The sequence below is a fragment of the Macrotis lagotis genome, chromosome 7 (genome assembly GCF_037893015.1).
Source record: "Macrotis lagotis isolate mMagLag1 chromosome 7, bilby.v1.9.chrom.fasta, whole genome shotgun sequence".
Taxonomy (NCBI): domain Eukaryota; kingdom Metazoa; phylum Chordata; class Mammalia; order Peramelemorphia; family Peramelidae; genus Macrotis; species Macrotis lagotis.
The window spans coordinates 514,923-537,995 of NC_133664.1; the positions used below are offsets into that span (position 1 = coordinate 514,923).

Genomic DNA, 23,073 nt, shown 5'->3' on the forward strand with positions numbered 1-23,073 from the left:
ATAAACGTGGAAGTCAGTGCTTTTATTATTCCCATTTTACAGTTGAGAAACTGAGGCATCCAAGTGTCATGACTTGCCCTGGGTCACATGACTAATTAGTGTCTGAGGAGACTGACCCCAGATCCAGAACTCTCACTACTTAGAGACCAAGAGAAGGACTCAGAGAGAGCAGTGTCACAAAACTCAGGGATGAGAGAGTCCCAGTATGCACAGCTACCCAGATGTCCACAAGAATTTGACAAACATCCCTTGGAATGGGCAATTTGTGAAGAGTGTTGGACTGCAGTGAGTGAGCAGGAGGGAAGGAAAAGCAGCCCCCAAGGAAGGAGTTTTTACCTTGAAGAGGGGGCAAGTCTAGTGGAGGTTTGTCAAGGGTCAGTATGGACCTAGGCAGGCCTGAAGGCAGCAGGGAAGGAACTCAAGCATAAAGAGAGTTGGAGAGTCGGGAAGGGTAGATTATGATTGATAGGCATCGGTGGCTCCAGACTGGAGCATGAGGGGAAGGAATCAGGGAAGACTTCCTGGAGGTGGGAAGATTTGAGGTAGGCCATAAAGGATCAATTGGGGATGGCCAGATGAAGAGACAAAGAAGGGACATGCTAGGCTTGAGAGATATCTCAGGAAAGGAGCTAATTCTGCTAATCAGAAAAGAGATGGGAGTAGTCCTAAGTATCACCATCATGCACAAGGAGGGAAGTGATCTGAGGGGTGGCCTCAGTGGGGGGAGACATCATCCAGGGGATAATGATGGGGACTTGACTTGTGTTACCCACAGTAAAAATAGAGCGAAAGGGACAGGGGAAAGATGTTGCTCAGGCCAGACAATGGGGTTTGGTTGTCTGGAAGGGAAAGGAGAGATAGAATGGCAAAGGGAGAGGAAAAAGCTCAAGAATCTCAGGGCAGATGGATCCATGTTGTTGTCTCAGATCAAAATAGTAGTGGAGTTTTAGCTTTCACCTTAGCAGCAAACTGGGTGGCTCAGGGGATGGAGCAGGGGGTGCAAGTCAGGAAATCCTGAGTTCAATGCTGACCTGGGACATTTACTAGCTGTTGACCCTGGGAAAGTCACTTCATCTCCATTTCCTCCATGTCAAATGAAGGCAATACTAGCACCTACTTCGAGATGATATTTGTACAGTAAATGGTGCAAAGGATGAAATCTAGAGCTTTGTGACCTCCCTTAGTGAGGTGAGTACCCTGAGTTTGCATTGGATGAGACTGAGACATGCCCAGGCTTTGATCCTTAGAAGTGGGCAGAATTCAACTGGGAGACAGCCCAACCAGCAGCTTATCTGACAACATACACATTGGGGACATTAGAAGGTGACCCAAGATGAGGAACTAGTGAACTGGAGACCAGGGTACAAAAATGGCTGCAACAGACAAGAATGTTGAGCTTAATTAAATCAAGAAATTCAATAGTGATAAATTCAAAATTCAAAATGTGGATTCCAAAAAACCAATTTCCAAGTTGATGTAATGAGATTGCATCTGATGTCCAGATGATCTGGGGGATCTGAGTGTACCACAAGCTCATTGGAGTCAACAGTGTGACTCAGGAACCAAGGAAACTAGTTAACTGCTCACCTACCAGGCAGTCATCAGAAGGTTCTGTTGGGATGATGATTGTTCTGGTCAAATTGGACTAGGGGCAGTCTCTCAGGACCCTCTAGTTCTGAGTGCTCTCTCCTGGGACAGTCCCCTGTAGTCTGTAGGCTCTTGACCCTGCACTATTGGGTTTGAACCTGGGGCCTCTGTTATGGGAAGCTGTGAAGAGGAGAGGAAGTCAGTCATGCCACAAGCAGGTAAGGACTGCTGCAATTTAAGGACTGGTGAAATTTAAGATGTCTGGAAGGAAACCAAAGAGCTAAGAGGAGGAGAAGTTGGCAAAGGGCTTTGAGATTTTGTCATTGGCAGATAGGGAACTGGGTAGGTTTAGCCTAACAAGGCAAAGACTTGGGGTGGGGGGGCGATGAACAAGAATTAACTAAATATCTGTTCTTTGTTGGCATTGGAGATCCAGAGCCAATGACCAAGGATCCCTGCCTTCAGGAGCTTCCATTCCTTCTCCCTTCACAAGCACTTTTCTCTTTGGGGCTTGGTCCCAGCTCTCCTTCCTCTGAGCTGCCAAACTTTCCAGGGCTGGCATCCAGGCTAGTATGCAATTTGATCTACCACCCACCCTCTCCTTCCCTCCTCCCCCCTCCCCCAACACTGGATGGAGCTTCCTTAGCCAATCCCAAGACTTCCTTTTGTACTAAAATACATAGTTGATATATTTACACATGGCTTTGTATTATTTATTGCTTTGTTCATCTACTGAATAAGCAGCAAAACAAACAAACAAAACCACCTTCTTAGGGTGGGCTCACACTTGAAATTGCCCAGAAGAGGAATGATCTGTCTGAAAAGGTGGGAGGTCTTCAAGCCCTAATCAAATGCTTACTTATTGAGGGTGGTGGGACTTGGACATTTGCTCCTCTGTAATGTCCTCCCATCTTCTACCTATTTCACACCTACTCTTTAATGGCAGCCTCTCAGCCTCTTTTACTACATGGTGGTCATCAAAGGACTGGGCAAGGGAGAGTAGAGGTGGCATTCCCTGGTCACACCATCTTCATTGTGTGACCCTTGGGCAGAAGGCAGTCAAGGGTTCCTTAGCCTCCTCTAGTGAATTCCTTCACCTTGGACTTCACCACCATGACTCAGGTCTTCCCTCAGTCCCTGAGGGCCCCTTGTCCCAATGGGGAGTTCTTTCCAGATCCTCTATTTTGGGAAAGGCTCAGATGGCCACCCTTCTTTCTTTGGGTACTATGGGCCTCTTTCCCCCTGCCTTCACCATTGCAGCTTCTCTTGTTCTGCTTTCATTAGAATGGAAGCTCCTTGAGGACCAAGAGAATCTTTCTCTTCACAGATATTTGCATCTCCATCCCTTAACATAATGCCTGACATATTATAATGCTTATTGATTGACTGACAGACTTAGTCTGTCCTTGTCCCTGGGATCCATTGCTAGGCTTGAAATTCAGTCCTCGACACCCTACTTGTCAGTACAGAACCACAGAGTTAGAGAGAGTCATCGAATCTTAGCCTTCCTCATTTTACAGAGAAGGAAGCTTCAGAAACTCAGGGAGGACAGCCACTTGGTCAAGGTCTCTGCAGGGAGTCCCAACTAAGCTGGGACCTAGGAGTCTCCCAATTCTAGCTCCAGGAATTTTGGAAGTGGGCTTGTGTGGGCAGTTTAATTCTCTGTGTGAATGTTCCATGAGGAGACTGACTACTTCTCTGGAAGAAGAGATCTAGGTTGAGTCATTGAAGAAGCTTGGAATCTACCAGTCAGCACCATATCCTGGGACTTACCTTGTAAGATTGCCTTTCCTGAGTTTGTCTCATGTTAGGAGCAATTTAGCCATGTTCAAGGTGAACTTCCTCTGCTCTTGACTCAACACCTTGTTCAGAGAAGCTGGAACATGGTCTGCCTAACCCCCCCAATATAGAAACAAACATATATACATAGATATAGATATATATGTATAGATATATATATATATATTTATATATGTGTATATATATATATATATATATATATTTATATGAGGACGGGAGTTTGAATCTTGTCTCAGACACTTGACACTAACTAGCTGGGTTACCCTGGGTAAGTCACTTAACTGATTGCCTCACATTCAGGGCTATCACCCAGTTATTCTAATTCATATCTGACTATTGGACTCAGATGGCTCTGGAGGAGAAAGTGAGGCTGGTGACTTAGCACAGCACCCCTCACTCAAATCCAATTCACATGCTTGTCATGGCATTACCTCCCTGACATTTTGGTCTTCTTGAAGGACAAATATTATTATATTGAGACTGACTCAACAGGTCAGGACTCACAATAGGATGAGAAGAGAAATTTTTATCAGGAAAGACCAGGATTACCCATGCCCCAGAGAACATAGCCCAGGGTAGCTCTCCCTCTGTGTCTAGTATAAGCCTGCAAGAGCAGGGCACAACCTTCAATTTGGAGTTCTCCCCACTAGACCCTCTGGTTCTTGGCACCAATACACTTGGGAAGGGAGAAGGACCACATGATCCAGGGGAAATGGGGAGGATGCCAGAAATGTTTGCTTGTCATTTTCTACAGGGAGAAGTGAGAGTTTGGGGAGGAAAAAAAAGCGAAGAACCCTAAGGTACTAGGGTTGAGAAGATAGGCATAGTAGCCTCATTTTGTCTTCATAGCCACTTGGAGCTTCAGGTAATTGGCTTCTCTGTGGCATAGAAGTAGCCGTCTTCTCCCTGACTGCTGTCCAGTTGAAGTCAGGCAAAACATTCCTTCCCTACATCTGGTTCATATCAATGTAGGTGTGAGTAGCTTCTTCCTAATGCTGACCACCACCACTCCTGTGGTCAACTATGAGGAATCTCTGGAGCACATTCAGCTGGTCCTGGATGGACAGACACACTCGCTTCCTGGATCTTCTTTCCAAGTCATTCCAACATGGTGGAACTGGCCAGTCTTTGAGCCCCTTGGCTATAACCTTCCAGAGCCTGGGGTCCCACCCACTCTTCAGTGAGGACTCTAGAAAACCATAGTGCCTCATTGTCATTCTGCCCTGAAGAGTTCTCTGAGGAACCCTACCCCAAAGGTAGCCCTCCTCTCCTTTGCCCTGGTTTCTAGAGGGGCAGCCCCTCGGTCCCCATTGACCAGCCTCCAACTGGATTTTTCAGCTCCCATTTTAAAGGCTAGTTAAACTGACTTCTTGCCCAGAAGGGACTCCTCCCCCACCAGGGACCACATGGGTGGTGTCAAATGTACATCTGTTCCCACCCAAGGAAATGCCAATTGTAGATTTTCTGTATTGTTTTTATTTACCATTCTTCACCTGGAAGACCTCGCTTTTCTTTGCTTTGGTTTACCCAGAGGGGAATTCTGGCCCTCGTTTAGAGGTCACAGTACAGTGTTCTGTGGAAAACTGTCCCCACCAGCATCTTTTGATTGTATACAGCAGCAACTGTGCTCCCCTGGAGGATGGATCCATTGTTGGCATAGACCACAGTCACAGTGGGTTTCTGGGAGAGGATATTCTGGATGCGAAGCACCTGCCAAAAAAGGGAACTCAGATGTTGACCATTTTCTCTAGAATCACAGCAAGCCCTGGTGCTAGCGTGGGACCAACTAATTGGTGTCTATGGCTAAAGCTGAAGGAGCTTTCTCTTTTCTTGGCTTCTGGTGCAAGACCTGAGAACACATATCTGGCTGCTTTGCAATCCCCTTTCATCTCTTGCCCAAGGCCTTGGAAGGTTGGAGGCATAGGATGGAGCAGAACATGGGGATATGCATCTAGGGTCTTCAAACCTGGAAGACTTGAGGAATGAGTCCAGTGGATGGAGAAGAAGACCTCTGTCTGCCTCACTTATGCTCATTTTCTTGCTCAAATTCATTTGCATCCAAGCTGAAGGAAATATTGGGAGGTGATCCTCATGGTGGAGGGAAGCTTACCTCATGAAATTATTTTCATGCTTTAGTTAAGCAACAGTTACAAAGAAATTTCTAATCATCAATCAAAGAGTTGTGTAAAACAACAGACTGATAGAGTTCAAGGCTAAAGAGATTTGGGGAAAGCTTGTGTCTTGGGCCAGTGCGACTTGCTCACTCTTCTGTGGTTTTGGAGCTGGAGACTTACCTTTTAGAGAGGAAAATCGGACTGTAGACTAAACCCTAGATATTGACTTCTGAGGAGCCAACTGTTAGGTGCCTTTCACTTGTCTAAACCTGAGCAGGTAAAGGGCCTGCTTCCTCCAAAGAGAAATAAACTTTGGGGCTGAAGGCTAAAGGAGAGGTGGCAGCGCTCACTTTGTAGCCATGCCCAAGTGCCAAGCGGAGCCAGGCCTGGGAGCAGCCAGGAGACCACCCAGCAATACCCCATCCTGCAAGGACCCTGAGCTCAATGGGGCACTATCCAGTCAGAGGAAGCTGGCCCAGCTTCAGAAGGCAATAGCAGCAGGACTTCACTAAAAGATGTTGGAGACCCTGTAGCCCTGGAAGAATGGATTCCCCTGGGTATGATCCCTTTGGGGATTTCTCTCGCCACAGATTCCTTGGTTCACATGTGTATCACATGTATGTCTCTTTAAACTGATTTCCAAGGCAAATCCAATATCTCAATGAAGATGCATGGAGAGTTATAGGGGAAATGATCTATTTAGACCAGGTTTTCTAAAAATCTTTGCTTTATTAGTTTAAAATTGAGCTATGACTTCTGGTACCTGGGACCCTAGACCAATCTTACTAGTTCTATTTCATTAAATGTCATTGCTTTAAGATAATTGTACCCTATGGCTGACCAGTAAAAGAAAACACATGTGAGGATTCAGGAACTATGGTTTTGTTTTATTTTTTCATGGATGTAGACCAGGGAGTACCTTGAATCTGGTAGAGTTTAGAGATGAGCAAACCCTTGAGCTTCCCTTTACCTCTGTGTTACACCTCATTCATGAACTTCAAAATTCCTTTCTAAATCATAATCTTTTATTATTCCATCTTCCCAGTACCTTCCAACCCTTAACTCTGTTCTTCATCTTCACCATGCCCTCTTTTCCCTCCACTCCTCATTACTTTCCCAGGTTATCCTCCCTGACTTGGCTATACTCTCCTTAAGTCTATCTCTTAATCCCTTGGCAAACCAATTCAAATCTATACTACACTACTCCCTAATCCCCTCACTCCCTTGTCCTATTGCCATTTGTGCCTTGCCAGACCCCAACTTTGAATTGTTCTCATCACCTACCTCCTTCTCTCCTATTCTCTTACTGCTCAATTTGATGTGATCTAATATCAACAGCCATTACTGTGGCAAAGTAATTTTTCTATACTTACCAAATAGATTTCCTACCTAAATCTTCCCATAAAGGACTGTAAACCTTGTCCCTTTTCCCTACCCTCCCAGCATCTCATACCCCACTGAAAAAATCAAGAGGCTGGGAACTCACTGGAAGGTCCCTCTTTTCTACTCATCTTCCATTCTTCCATCACTTATTTTCTCCCCATGTAGTCTCCTTCACTCTGGCTTTTGATGAAGAGGTGACCCTTTCTCTCTCTCTCTCTCTCTCTCTCTCTCTCTCTCTCTCTCTCTCTCTCTCTCTCTCTCAGGAAATGGGGTTAAGTGACTTGTCCAGGTCACACAGCTAAGTAAGTATTAATTGTCTGAGTCCGGTTTTGAGTTCAGGTCCTCCTGACTCCAGGGCTGGTTCACTATCCACTGCTCCACCTAGGTGCCCCTAAGGTGACCCTTCTCTTGTCCAAAGTCAACCTTCTATATGCCCTCAAGTCCATGTCCTCCCATCTTCTCCCAGAGATGCCCCTTGTCTGTCATCTCCACTCACACTTGCCTTCTGAGCATTTCTCCTTTACTCTGAAAGCCACTAGCCCCACTAGCTTCTTTCAAATCTTTGGCTAGCTAAATTCTGTGAGAGGGCCATTTATAATAGATGCCTCTATTTTATCTCCTTTCACCTGATCTTAAACACCCTAGTATCTGATTTTCAAACTCATCTTTCAACTAAAACTTTCCTCCCCAAAGTTACCAGTTACCAAAATTACTCAATCACCAAACCTACTGGCTTTTCCCTTTACTGCTGTTCATTCTCTCCTCCTTGATCTCTCTTCTTTCTGGGTCTTTCCTGTTTCTCCTCCTCCCTGTCTCTGTTGGGTCTTGCCCTTAGGAGTCCTGTCCTGGGCCCTCCTATAGATATTTCTCTAGTCCTCCTACCAGGCTGGTATCATTTCTGAGTATGCCTCTGCCCATGAGCATGAAAGAAGCCATACCTCTGATCCAGGGGGGTCCGCGGGGTCATACAGTAATAGCTTCATGCCATTCGGGTGGCATCCTGCCCAAACATCACCCGTGGCAGGGTCAACAGACAAGTTATCAACTAACGTGCCCAAATGGAGAACCTTTTAAGGAAAAGGGGTGTCGTGAGTCCTCTCCCCCCTCAGCCCCGGCTACCCCTTCCATCTTCAGGAGAGGGAAAGTCTGGGACTACCCTAGAGTGGCCACTGATACCCCAGGGGCACCTGCCTCTCCCTCCAGATGGACTTAGATGCTTAGCAGTATCTTCTCCCTCCTCATCCTTTTGAGCTGGAGAGACCCTGAGAGCGCCTAGAAAGACCCCACCCCCTAGTCTGTCCTGAAAGTGGTCTTCTGCCATGCCCCAGGGATATTTACCTTCTCTTGAGTCAGGTTCCAGTTGTCGTGCCTTCTCATAACATGGATGTTGTGAGACGTCACTGCAGCTACATAGATATACCTTCAGAAGAAGGTTTGCTTTGAGAAAAATCAATGGGAAGGAAGATGGAGCCCACCCTCCTTTCCCCTGGTATTCTGGAGAGAGCAGTTACAAGGACTACTGACACACCCTAGAGAATGACAGAGGAGAAAAGGCACCAGGTGGTGCCAGAGTGCTGGATCTGGAGTCAGGGAGAGCTGAGTTCAAATCCAGCCTTAGGTGCACTTACTGGCTGTGTGACCCTCAGCAAGTCATTTCATTGCAGCCTACCTCAGTTTCCTTAACTGTAAAATGGGAATAATAGCTCCTCCCTCCCAGTGTTGGTGTGAGGTTCCAAGGAGATTGTTTTTGTAGAGCACTCTATGAAGGTAAACTATTCTTAGAAGACCTGCAAAGTGGAACAGCAAATCTCCTGCCCTTCTTTCCCTCTCTGCCTTCCCAGTTCTTGCAGCGACTGGAGAGGGCTCCTTTCCCAAGCCCACAAGAGTCCTGGCTCTGGATCCAGCCCATGTTTTCCTTTTGTCATGATCCAGAAAGGACAGTTATTAAATGATTTGAAATTTCCTGAGGTACAGGATGGACTTCAGATTCACCAGGGACTTGGTTCAAGCTATATATGCCTCTTCTGGGGGACTTGGGAAATCCCAAGAATAGATCTGTGTGAAGAAAAGTTCTCTGATCCCTGCCTTACAAGTAGATAATTAGGGGGCAAAGCAGAGACAGGATGACCTGAAATCAAATCAGGTCTTTTGCTTAGCTATGTGACCCTGGGCAAGTCATTTCCCCACAGTCTACCTCAGTTTCCTTATCTATTTTTGTGAGGAAGAAAAAAAACAGAGACTATATATAAGGTGCTTTATAAATTTTCACTATTATCATTCTTTAAAGGTGATGGGGAGATAGATAGATGACCTATCTGTCACTTCCTCTCACTCTTCCTTCTGCCCCTCCTGCTTGAGAGTCTTTCAAAGATTCCAGATTGTTCCACTTCCCTGAGTCTTCTCTGCTCCAGGTTACACATCCACTTTAACTCCACTGATCCTACATATAAGACTTCCCAATTATGCCCACCTCCTCATGCTTCACCTCCTTAGACAGAACCCATTCTCTCTTTAGTTGGGTAGACACACATTGCAGAATGTCTGCCCTGGCCTTCCCAGCCCTCAGCTCAGATGGCAACAGGTCTTTAACCAAACTGGCTCTTCCATGGTGCCTGCTATGTACATGTCACCCATTTCCACTGGCCTCCCACTCTGGAAATCTTCTCATGATTTCAGAAGTTTGTGTCACTGATGCCCAAGGAAACTACCTGATTCTGGGCAGAGGACAGTTCTCCAGAAAACAAAGAAGTCAAGTGGGTGGGTGAGTGGGTGGAAGTTTCAAGCATGGGTACATACTTCTTGTCTGGGGAAATTGTGATTCCATTAGCAAATCCAAGCCCACTGGCCACCTCTTTGACTTCGCCTGGACTGTAATAAATCACATTTGTCCATTGTAGGTTCAAGTATAACTCCAACTGTGACAAGAAGTCATTGGTGAAATAGTGGTCATTGGTGGCATAGAATTGTTCTGGTCCTAGAACCACGAGGTCATTTACACTGCAATAAGAGGTGGGGGTTGGGGACAGGCAGAGAGGGAGAGAAATTAAATGCTATATTTGGATCACACTTCAAACTCCATCAAATTATTCTAAGACATTCCAGTAGGAAGGAAGTCATTTATATAGTAGGACTCTAGAAAGATGCAGAGTTAATAGACCCCAAGTAAACTAGCTCCTGTAACCCCTTCTCTCACAATTCAAATAACACAAATAACAAAGAGCTCATCAAGAAAAGAAGAAAACAATCACAAAAGAGAAAGGGAATACATTAGAGGTCACCAAAACATAACTTGCCCTTTCAACAAAAAGGAGTCCAACCTCCAGAAATCAGACAGAGCCCATCATTTGAGAGACAGAGGTTGAGTTTGGTTTATTTGTTAGTTTTAGCAGCAAAACCAGTCCTGGGGGAAAGACCCAGAAGGGTTATTTCCCCTAGTAAGTCAAGGAGAGCCAACAAGCATTATTCGATGCCTACTATGTGCTCAGGAAGCTCATAAGCTGATGGGGATGACTTATTTGTAAATGTGTTTGACAAAATATGGATGGAAAATGCTGACTTGACTGTTCCCAACTGAGGGGAGGGGGAGGGAAACTTTGTAACTTGGAAATATGCATCTACAAATGGATGAAAATAAAGAAATAAAATTTTAAAAAAATAATCTGATGGGGAGACACTGAGGTAATCTTGGGAATTAAGGGAAATCTTGGTCACTAAAAGAAACTGGGAAAAGCTTCTTGCTAAAGGTGAGATTTGAAGTGGGACCTAAAGGAAGCCAGGGAAGGCAGAAGATGGAAATGAGGTGGGAACATGGCTGCGGAGAGTGTCTAGTCCAGTCTCCCACACATCTTTGATTGGCATGGGAAATGAAACCAGACTGAGGGCACAAAATCTGAATTCCTGCCTTTTTTGAATACATCTCTCTCTCTCTCTCTCTCTCTCTCTCTCTCTCTCTCTCTCTCTCTCTCTCTCTATATTATATATGTATATAGTTTATACATACAGATACATTTTGTATACAAGGGCAGCTAAGTGTTGCAGTGGATAGAGCACTGGCCTTGGATCAGGAGGACAGTAGTTGGAGTCCAGCCTCAGACCCTGGACTATTACTAGCTGTGTGACCTTGGACACTTAACCCTGATTGCCTCCTATCCAGGACCATCTCCAGTCATCCTGATTCCTCCCTGGCCACTGGAGCCAGATGGCTCTGGAGAAGAAAATGGGGGACCTTGGGCAAGTCACTTCACCCCATGCCTCAAACAATTAAAAAGTATTTAAAAAAGAAGAAAATGAGGCTGGTGAACTTACCTCCTCTGATGTCATGATCTTCTTCGAAAGTGAAGGACAAACATTAGACAGGTGTAAACACATATATTAATATTTAAAGGTTGGTCTAAGGCATTAATAGAAACTAAAACATGATAACAGTAGTAACATCCATGTAACCCTGCATCAGAAATTGTTCATGTGGTAGAATAATCAAAGCGATATTTATTGGCCACTGGGCTTGAGCTGGAGGTCACCTGGGATGGCTCCCAAAGAATTGGAGTTAGAAGCCAGAGGAAGCCCATCTGAGGGAAGGGAGCAGGAAAGGGTTTGACGAATTTGGGGTGGGAAGTATTGGCTCTATGATTTTGTGGAGTAGAATAAATATGAGTGGGGAACCTTCCTCTACTCAAGTTGGGTCTCCCTGACTCTCAGGCTGGCACTCCATCCACTCTTCCTGGCTGGAGCTGAAAGATCATTAGGCCAATCCCTGGCTCATTCCTGCTTCATCCCCCAGACTTTCTCTACTATGCCCAGAGCCAGGTCCTTTCTCTTCCCTGCCCCCCTCAACCCCAACCCTTTTCTGTTCTCTTTCTCCTATTAGACTGAAGCTCCCGGAGGGCAGGAACTGCTTGCCTTTCTCTCCGTACTGGCCAACCTACAGAAAGTGCTGAGATGGATGAACTCCAACTCCCTTCAGTTTCAGAGGAGAAACTGAGGCTCCATGGGGAGAGAGGCACCGGGTTACATTTGAAAACTTGCACCCTGTGCCCTGCACCCTACAGCCTGTAACCTGCAGCCTGGAGGCAGCCTAGCCAGAGAAACCATGGTCACCTTCAGCTCTCTGAGGCTCTGCCAAGGGGGGAGCATGCAGCCCCCCCCACAGCAACCCAGCCCAGGGAGGAGAAGGGCTCTTCTTGTACCTTGAAAGCAGCTCATGGGTGATTGTTTTCAGGTGGATCAGAGAGTCGCCTTCAAACTGAAAGATTTCCACTGTGGACTTCTTATGGGGGTGATTCACCACATACAAATACACGGTGTTGTCTAAAGAGGAAAGACAGAAGAGCCCAGGAACAGCTGCTTCCTCTGGTTTCTTTAAGGACCGGGAACCAACCTGGGAGGCCTGACCTTCCTGACCCCAAGGCTAGCCCCCACTTGCATCATTTGGAACTCCATCCTGACCCACTGTATATTCAACCTACCAAAAGACAGAGACCTAGAGAGAGGGCACTTTATGTTTGTCTGTCCACGTCTCTCTGTCTTGTGTGTATGTCTGTCTCTGTCTCCCTCGTTGTCTCTCTGTGTCTCGCTGTCTTTCTCCCCAAGGCTTGGCCACCTACACCCCATCCCTTAGATGCCTTTAAGCTCATTCCACAAGCAGCCCGCTGACCAAGAGTCTAGCAGGAAGACGGAGTCCCTAGAACCCATCGGGTTAGGAGGTGATGGGATCACACCTGACTATTAGGAAATTCCTTTTGACCTTTGAGTGGACCATGGATTTGGGGGAAAGTTATGAGGCTGAGGGCCCAAGGAAGAGGCCACTGAGAGAGAAGGCCTGCTCGAGAGGGGTTTTTTAAAAAAATAACTTTTTTTCCCCCTGTACTTAAACACCAAAAAAAATGAACAATCCTTACACAGAGTAGAACAGGAAAAGAGTTTACAAGGAAATGCATATCTGGAGAGTGTAGAGTTTGCTTTTTCTTTGAAGTATATAACAAATTAAAATGTAACTTCAAAGCCTTTTTTCCATTCTGGGCCCCCTTTCTTTGGGGCAGAAGTCCACTTGCTGATCTGCCTTTGGGCCCAGGCTGGCCAGCCTCTGCCACCCAAGAACTCAGAGTGCTCTCAGCGATTCTCTGAGGCATTTCCCAAAGGGCGAAGGTTTGTAGCAGGCTAAGACCTGGGATTGTTCTTGGCATCCCTGAAGGACTGAACTTCTTGGAGCTTCCGTATCCCCCCCACTCCGGCTCTCCTCCTCCTCCTCCTCCTCCTCCTCCTCCTCCTCCTCCTCCTCCTCCTCCTCCTCCTCCCTTCCACAGGGAGCCAGCAGTCAGATCCTGTCCATGGGTGACCAGAGGAGCCTTACCTTTGTCAATGAAGGCGCTGATCCCATGCGGGTTGAATGATTGCACATCAAATCTGTTTCTGATGGACAGGGCCAGGGCCTTTGGCTTGTCCTCATTCAGGTCCATCAGGAAGATTTCACCAGGCTTATCAGGTGCCAAATTGGGCATGCCTGGGTATTTTAACCCCTTCCAAAAGCAGAACAGCAAATCCATGTAAACAAGTGGGGGTGACTTAAGCTCTGAGAGACATCCTGATGGACAAAGGTACTCCTGTGCCCTTCATCCCCAAGTATTCTTCACCCATCCCTGGCCTGCCTTTGCCCTGGGTAGAGTTAGAAGAGAGGTAAGAAGGATGATGGGCTGAGCACATTGTAAACATTCTCTAATTGGAGTCTCATAACAAACTGGGAGACAAGTGTTGTCCTGGCCATGATTTTACAGTTGAGTAAACTGAAATAATTAAGACCCACCCAACTCAATGAGCTAGTATCTGAGGTTAGATTTGAACTCAGGTCTTCCTGACTCCCCACTCAGTGTTATAACCACTGTGGCAAAGTGATTGAGAGAAAGGAAGGGGAGGATGAGAGTTAGAGAGTTGGGGATAAGGAAGGAGAAGGGAATCCTGAAAACATGTGGTGTGATAGAGCCCCATATCCTTGGAGAACCCCAGTTTTCTTCCAATTATCCATGCTAACTTCCTGTTTTCCATACTCCAGGGGCCAAGCCAGGTAAAGACTCTCTGGCTCCATGGTGGTGAAGGAAATGCCCTAAAGAGTGCCCACCCAGATCTGACCTCCTCCTGTGAGCATGTTAGAAACCAACACTACCACAGTCTTCTAGGAAATTCCATTCTGGCCCAGACTCTTTGCTGTTGCCTAGATCCATATTCTCCAGCCCCACTGAGACTATGTGGAGCAGAGTCCTAGGCATCTCTGGGCTGAAGGAATAAACCTAGGGAGAATGAAGACACAGTAATCCCCTTGGAGAGTACAGCTTGAGAAGAGAGGTGGTCTATGCAACCCAGGCTGAGTGCAGAGTATTACCAGGAGGGACTGCAGGAGCTGAGGGGAGGAGGCCCCCGAAGAAGAGAGTCTGAGAGAGGCCTTATGAGGTGGCAACAGAGCCAGAGATGAGGGCATTGCAGGGGCCTATAGCTTAGGAAAATTGAAAGGCGGTGCCCATCTCACAGAAGGGAAGACTGGATGCCAGAGAGAGAGGGCATTCTGGGGAGATATAGGGGCCAGGCTGGAGGGCCTCTATCCTTTTACTCTGTGGGCCTACTAATGAACAGTGGGGGGTCAGACAGCTGGACCTCAAGAATCCTGAGACAGGAAGACATCCTAGACTAGGGGCAGCAGGGACCCTATGAAATCTTTAGAGAAGAGCAACAATGAGTCCAAAAATGGACTTTTAGACTCATCAATTCATTGGCAGCTTAGAGTAAATGGGAGGGGGAGGAAATACTAGAAGCCAGGGAACCAATTGAGAGACTGTAGTCATAGCTCAGGAGGGGAGGCCCTGAGAAATGAAGGCCCCCAGACCTGAACCAAAAGGACTATGTACAAAGCAGTTAGCTCAGGGTCTGGCACATAGTAGCTGCTTTAGAAAGGCTAGTTATTATGATTATGATTGTTATTGAAGATGTATGGGACTTCTGTCAGAGGCCACCTAGTCCATCTCCATCTTTTATCAGGTAGAGAAAATGGGGAAGGGAATAAGCTTTTATAGAGCACCTACTATGTGCCAGGCCCATTATCCTTATTTTACATTTGAAGAAATTAAGAAAAATAAAGGTAAAATGACTTGCCCCGGGTCATATGGCTAGTTAAGTGTCTGAGGTAGAATTTGAACTCAGAGCTATCATGTATCTGTATCACCTAGATGCCTTGAGGAAACAGAGATAGTAAAGATTTGGGTTCCTGCTTCCCCCAGCCAGTGGCTTGCCTGCTTCTGCCCTCTCACCTTGGTCCTGTTGCAAGACAACTATATATATATATATATATATATATATATATATATATATATATGTATGTATATATGTATATATGTATATATATACATATATATATATATGTATATGTATGTATATGCCTGACTGCTGCCCACCCCCTGGGGGAGTTGGAGGGGGAGAAGCAAGTAACTCACAGTGCTGAGGAAGGCCAGCCCACTGGGCAGTATATCGATGTCCTCGGAACCATTCTCTGTGGGAGAAGACCAGAATCAGTGGCCTTTCTAAGGACTCTGGAATTTGGGGAACATATGAGCTCTTGGCAATCTCCCCTCCACAGAATACAAAGTCCTCCTGGGGAGCATTCTGATTTCTCAGAAAAGCTCTGACCTTGAAGGTTCAAGACCCATGACCTGGGCTGGGTCTTCTTATTGGTGCCATGGTCCCATTGCCTCTCTGAGGAGTTACATGTACCTGGCCTGACTTTGAGGCCCTCCCACCTTTGACTACATAGACCTTTGAATGGGGGGCGGAAGAGAGGAAGATGCAGATCTAGACAACCTGGACTGCCATAAACCTGGCTTTCACCTTCCTCTTGGCTTCAGCTTTGGGATGGAAGAGGACCATGGGGGCAGTCTGGCCTCAGAGAACAGCCAGGAGCCAAGGAGGGAAAATGAGGTGAAAGATAACTCAATGAGTCCCTCCATAGTGGGATGTTTGAAGATGAGATTGGAAAGAATACAATAAAAAAGAAAACTGAGAGATAAGGGAGATTTTCAAATGGAGAGAAGTGATTTGAGGAAACCCCTAGGCAATTGGACCCAGGCTCAGTCATCAAGTTTGCCCTTGAGAGCATGCATGTAGTCATCAAGCACACAAAAGGAATCAATCAACATTTATTAAGTGCCTACTGTGTGCCAACCAGGCATTGTACTAAATGGTGAAGATACAAAAAGAGGGGAAAAGGCAGTCCCTGCCCTCTAGGAGCTCCCAGTCTAATGGAACCCAGAATTCTTGATTTAGATTTCACTATGGACTCTCCCCTCCCCCAGATTTCTCCATTTCAGCCCAGTAAATTTTGCCAAGATATTTGCTGTGACAGGCTCAGGCTGGGAGCTCCCCTTATTGGAAGGAGATTTGCAACTAGTGAAGGGGTAACCATATGCTCCTGGTTGGGCATTGGCCTCTTTTGTTGGGTGTGCTGAAGTGAAGCAGATGGGGGTACTGAAGCTACCATCTCTCTTGAACATCATGGTTCTCCTGAGTTGGGGGAGGGTGAATGGTCCAGAAAGAGGTTGAGTGTGATAATTTCTGGTGAAGTCCTCTCAGGGTTAAAGAAGTGTCTATGTCAAGAAAAACCTTGCATTTCAATGGACCTAGGATTATTAAGTATTAAGACTTCTGCTAACTGAGGCATCCTGATCTTGAAAATCCTTCTTTTTCTAGTCAAAATACTTGTGAAGGTCATTAGAACCTCTAAGTTGCCCCACATCTGGTAAGATATATTTTGAAAAACATTACATCTTTTCTTTGCATATGTCTCTGGTCTAGATTTCTGTGAATAGACTGAAACCCAACCAATGGGCTAAAGGGGAAGGGAGTTAGGGAAATTGAGGTTAGAATCTATATAATCTATATAAATATATTTATATAAATACAAATATATAAATAATCTATATAAATATATAATCTATATAAATCTATATAATCTATATAAACCAAGCTTGCTATGCTTTCCGTGCTTTTCACTCTCTTGGTGTGTCTGTGAGATTGTCTGCCCTTTTCTCCAGAAAAGTAAATTAAAAAAAATTTCTCTTGCTCAGACCCAGTCTCTGAAAATTTTCTTTAGGATATTTTTATCCTACATAGTTCTGGTCCTTAAGACTCTCTTGGACACAGATACAAGCAAATACCATGCAGACAGTTCCATCAGATCATGATTTAGTGCCTGGTCAGGTCCCTTAGGGGAGTGGGGAGGAATCTGGAGAAGAGACAGCTTGAGCAGAATTGAAAGTCTGAAGGAGGAGGCACAACAATAAAAAAGGACTTGACCTGAAGACACAGTATCATGAGATCACATGAACCTGTGTACACAAGCCCAGGAAAGCAAGACCTGTGAGTCCAGAATGGGGCAAGTCAGGGACAAGAGCCCCTGGGTGACCTGGCCCCTGCCTCCCCCAAGCAGTTTGAGTTTGTAGGGCTAGAGGCAGGAAAGCCCCCAAGCTGCTAAAGTCTGTAGGGGGTCCAGAGAACATCACAAGCAGTTGAGTCTATAGAGGGGGGAGGGTCACATTCAAAGTGTCAAGGAAAAAATTACTCTCTGAAGTGCTGGCTGAGAACTCTAGGGTATAGAATTAATAATTAGGAAGAAATAGCAAAGTAAAAAGAGAAAGTGCAGAAAATGATTAAATATTATTGACTTGCTCCTTCTCTGTAATTCTGTGCTGCCTTTTCTCCCTCCCTCCTCCTCCTCTCTGCTTGTAGCTTGCAACTTTTCCTTGACTCTTATCTCTCAATATTGAAGTGAGCAGAAAGAGGAACTAGGTCAATACTAAATAATAGAGAGAGGGGGAATTGTTTCATGAAGACTTGGTAAAACAAGTGTTAAAAATGGAATTTATTTCAAGCTATAGAAACAGAAAAAAAGGGACAGTGAGTATTGCTAGATGGGGAAAATATGTTAAACTAATCATGAAAGAAATGCTACTTTACATTGATAAAGCTTTGAGGAAGTAAATTTCAGGAGGAAGATAATTAGGTCTTTGTCCATAAATTGATTATATAGAAATATCAGGAAAAGGGAACTTGAAGCATGTGCTGCAAATAGTTGATCATTTAACAGGATGAATTAAAGTTTACTCTGAGGTAGAATTATAGCTTCAGGAGTTTATTAGTGGAAATATAGATCCTGATAATGTTATTTGATTTCCAAAATATTGCAGAAAATGTTGGGACATTTGAGGATCTAAAAACAGAAGATCGCCCAGAAAAGATTTAGGACTGTTCCCTTAAAGAGAAGTTATTTGATTTATTTTATCTGAAGAGAGGAGCAAAGTTTATTCCAATTAGACTGTGGGATTTTTGAGTGGCTGTTTGTTTTCTCAAGATTTATTAATTAAAATCAAGAAGTGTTAAATATTAAAATCTTTGAATGAAAAGGTCTATTGTGAAAGTGGAATCACATATTAGAGTGTGGTATATATAGGAGTAAAAATAAAATTTTAAATAAGCTATGGGAATCTAGTTCAGAACAGCATGTACTAAAATCACAAGAAATGGAAAAGAATAGTGGAACAGTATTTTAAGGGAAAATGTTAGTTGTATAGTCTAAACAATGGGCTTAAAAGCCTTGGGAAGAGAAATAAAGGGTTGTGAGGTAAAATGAAGAGGCATAGAGAATGTTGGGGTTCTTGAACCATTTGTGAAGTATGTTAAAGCATATAGAAGGAAGGTATGAGCAAGTTTAACTTTGTATAAGTAAAAAGACTGATTTGGGGAACTTTGAAAAGTGATTTAAAAATCAATGTAGGGGCGGCTAAGTGGCGCAGTGGATAAAGCACTGGCCCTGGAGTCAGGAATACCTGGGTTCAAATCCGATCTCAAACACCTAATAATTACCTAGCTGTGTGGCCTTGGGCAAGCCACTTAACCCCATTTGCCTTGCAAAAACCTAAAAAAAAAAATCAATGTAAAAAGAGAAAGAGTATAGAGAGCTATAAGTATATTGAAAAGCTATAGAATGTCTTCTGGATTTGTATAATTCAGGTTTTTGTTAAATTAAGATGTGTTTTTTAAATGAAATTGAGGATAATTTGAAAATTGCATTAGACTGCCCCTTTTACAATTTCTAGCAGTGAATTAATTGAAAAGCAATAATCCCTACAATATGAAAAACGTTACATGAAAGCAATTGCAACATAAATGTTAATTTTTTAAAAATTTTTATTTCTTCAATTAGATAACTATAATCAACTAATCTGTATAGAGTAATATGAAAATTGCACGTAACTGAATTAAAAGGAGTTTGTAAAAATGTACAATTTTGATTATGATATTGTGGTATTCCTAAATGTTCTGTTGTAATATTAAGATATGTTGGTCAGTGAGGATAAAAGTTCTAATAATTTAAAGGCTGTTTTGGATATGACTTTTGGAATTTACAAGATTGTTAAGAGAAGTATAAAGAAAATCTTGTAACCGTAAGAAATGATGATTTTTAGAAACATCTGTCTTAAGAATTTTTCTGTATTGAAAAGTTCTAGGGAATAAAGAGAATATACATAAAATTGAAATGTGTTACATATAATTAGTAAACTTTGTATAAGAACAGATTCAAGGGGTGGCTAAGCGGTGTAGTGGATAGAGCACCGGCCTTGAGTCAGGAGTACCTGCGTTCAAATCTGGCCTCAGACATTTAACAATTACCTATCTGTGGCCTTGGACAAGTCGCTTAACCTAATTGCCTTGAAAAAAAACCTTAAAAAAAGAACAGATTCAAGCTAAATTTTGTGAAAATTTTAAAACTGTTAATTTTAAAACAAAGAATGAATTGAAATTTTGTCTATCACATTTGTAAAACTTTGCATAAGAAAACTGGAGAATACCTTGCCAACAGTTTATCTCTCTCAATGTCTCTTTGACCCAGAAAGTTTGTGAAGTTTTGTTTTCTACCTCACGTTTATGGAAGGGAATATTTATAGGTAAGATCAATATAGTTTATTTAACATCTAACATTTAAGGAGAAGAAAATATATCTATTTAAGATGTTGTTCTATATAAATGTAACACTGCCTAGCATAGGAAAAACATTTTCAATGAGGTTTTGAAATTATCAAATGTATAAAATTAAATTTGTGGAGAATCTTATTTTCTTTTTGAAAATAGCAGTGTATTTGGGATAAGAGGTAAATAAACTTGTAAAAAATGTAAAAAGATATTCGTGTGTAAAAGATTCAGATATAAGGTTAATTTTAAGAGAACTTGTTTTGTTTTACTTTGAGAGAATGAGATGTCAGCATGGAAACCTTATGTTTCATGTAAGTTAAGAATTAAATGTTCAATTTTAAAGAAGCAAAATGACAAACTCAGAAGACTAGTGTATAGGATATTGGGAAGTATATCTTAACTGCAAGATACCCTTCCAATAATATTAAATAAGTGTGTGTGTGGGGGGCTTTGAAAAATCGAAAAGTATATAATCCTAGATAGGTAACTTATTGATGAGTAAGATGTTGAAAAGTTATGTGATCTACTTTTGTAAATATAATTTATTGTACTGTAAGGGTGTCAAAGCTTGGAATTAATAATTGCTTCATAGGGATAACGAGGGAAAATATCAAAAGTCATGATCCTCTGGGATCCCTGAAACTTTTAACCAATGTGTTGGACCTTGTTCTAGTTCTGTAGGTCCAGGTATAAATGCAATAATGGAAAGATTGTTCTTGTAAAGTCTAGTAATTAATTTACTCATTACTGTTTTGTTACATTTGGAATTAATAACACCCTGAAAATTTAGAGTCATCTAAGACATTCTAATGGAATGAAAGAATTCTAAAAGTATGGATTTGTATTTCAAACATAATTAAACAGGTTTATCATAGTGAATTATTTGTCAATTATATATGTAAATGGGAATTATTGTGTATAATACATATGTATATATGTAATGTATGTATAGGCATATCAAAACTGTGATTGTTTGCTTTGAAGTAAAAGTACCTAAGTAATATGGAAAAGATGAAAATAATGACAATAATTTGAGATTTTTCTGTGATAATCTTTAAGTAATTGTTATATTAGAATTCTGAAGATTATCTCCTAGCCAAAGAATGTGTTTATTATATAATATAGCAGGCTAGAAGGAAGGGTCTCTAACCAAGAGGCTCCTTATATGTCATCTTTATCCAGGAATGAAGCACATATGATTTCAGACAAAGGGATGCAGATCAGAAGTTAATACCACCAGAGGGGCACTCAAAATAGATATATGTGTAGGGAAGGGGGCTGATTGATTGGGACCTCCCCCCTCCAGATTATAATGAGTATTTAGTCCTTGGGAACTGTATTCACTTGGATATCTAATTAGATAGAATTACTATTTTTGATCATGGGACTTTGAATTTTGTTCTGTGTTTGTGTCTGATATCAGACATGATTAGTAAAGAAAGTGCTATTGAGTCGGTGCCCTTTTGAAACCCAGAAGCCCGATGGAGGTTTGGAGACTATAGGTAACAGGTGCATTGGGATAAAAAGTTGAAGGGACAGCTTTTCAGTGCAGCCTGGCTTGATTTCCTCAAATATGACGTTCAAATAATGTCTCACCAGTTAAATCTAAAATTTTACTTAAGGCATTTGACTATGACTACCCACAAGACCTCTGCCTGGAAACCGACACTCAAAATTATATCTATAAAGAAATTTTCCTTTGATGTCCTAGATCTTTATAGTAAACTGATAGAAGCAAATCTGATATAGAAATTTTAGATTAATTGGAGTTTAATAGCTAGATAGTCTAAAATGTTGGTTTTGACACCTGCTGTTAGCTATGTTCTGACAAGAATTAAGATCCCTTGATTTTTCTATGTTAGAAGGGATATTTAGGTAAGAAGAATAAAAAAGGTTTTTGTAATCTTGAGATACAATTCTGTGCAATAGTAGTTTCAAGTTCTACTTTAGGAAAGGAATGTAAGTCAGTTAAGTATATTAGGAGAAGAATTACCTATAGTATAATTAGAAACATATTGGGAAGAGAAATTCATTTTAGTTAAGGATGTTTGAGTTATTATTTTAATAAGAAGCAAGAGTTGAGAATGTTTACTGGGCATTCTTTGTACTCAGATAATCATCTTATGTATATATTATTATCAAAAATTAATTTGGAAATTTTCAGCAACTTCATTTGTGCAGTGACACAATTATAGAAGTTTTATTTTTGTTAAAGTGAAATATGTATATCAAATGACAGTAAGGCAAAATGTAAATATTAATAGCTCTATAATTTTATTATCTAATGATGAAAGCATGAGTCTAAGTCTGATAATATGTTGTGCTGAGAAGTTCCTTTGTCAGAAGAGAAGATCTCACTAAGTTATCTGAACTGGAGAGAACTTTTGGGAATGAAGATACAGAAAGATATTGAATGGCTCCAGGAAAAAAGAAGAGAGAATGGACCAGGTCATCTTCCTCCATCTTGCATCTATGTATGAATTGTTCGATCAAGGGTAATGCCTCTTTTAATATATATATATATGTAATTTTCCCCATGATTTTGTAAGTGTACCACCCTTACTTATGCTTTATCTTATGTCTGTTGCCTGTCCATTGCTGAGAAGAAGAGAGGTCCCAAATGGACAGGAAGAGAGAATAGAACCTGAGGGGGGGACTTCCGGCCAAGATGGTGGAGAGAAGACAGGCATAGTTCTAAAGTCTCCTGATCTTTCCCCCAACTATCATATGAAACAAACCTCTTAAAAGATGAGGAGCTCAAAGCCATCCATAGCCATATGAAAAAATGCTCTAAATCATTAATTATTAGAGAAATGTAAATTAAAGCTTCTCTGTGGTATCACCTCACACCTCTCACATTGGCCAATATGACCAGGAAGGATAATGATCATTGTTGGAAGGGTTGTGGGAAATCTGGGACACTATTACACTGTTGGTGGAGCTGTGAACTCATCCAACCCTTCTGGAGAGCTATTTGGAACTATGCCCAAAGGGCAACAAAAATGTGCATACCCTTTGACCCAGCAATACCACTACTGGGTCTATATCCTGAAGAGATGATGAAAAAGGGTAAAGACATTACTTGTACAAAAATATTTATAGCAGCCCTGTTTGTGGTGGCAAAGAATTGGAAATCAAGTAAATGTAAATGTCCTTCAATTGGGGAATGGCTTAGCAACTGTGGTAT

General features: G+C 42.7%; 1 protein-coding gene across 2 annotated transcripts in view; it reads right to left on the minus strand.

Moving 5' to 3' along the window:
• Window positions 1–4,823: 4,823 nt before the first annotated feature.
• The window catches only part of LOC141494293 (serum paraoxonase/lactonase 3-like), a 29,348-nt gene continuing 11,098 nt past the window's right edge, over window positions 4,824–23,073 (minus strand). The window contains exons 3-9 of one of the 2 annotated variants that reach the window (XM_074195354.1): window positions 15,359–15,414; window positions 13,234–13,399; window positions 12,071–12,191; window positions 9,681–9,752; window positions 8,223–8,304; window positions 7,823–7,951; window positions 4,824–5,097 (exon numbers count right to left, since the gene is read on the minus strand). In XM_074195354.1, coding sequence (XP_074051455.1) covers window positions 4,939–5,097; window positions 7,823–7,951; window positions 8,223–8,304; window positions 9,681–9,752; window positions 12,071–12,191; window positions 13,234–13,399; window positions 15,359–15,414 — 785 coding nt within the window. In that variant the 3' untranslated portion in view covers window positions 4,824–4,938. Of the gene's footprint in view, window positions 5,098–7,822; window positions 7,952–8,222; window positions 8,305–9,680; window positions 9,882–12,070; window positions 12,192–13,233; window positions 13,400–15,358; window positions 15,415–23,073 lie in introns of both variants that reach the window. The other variant, XM_074195353.1, reaches the window with a different exon arrangement.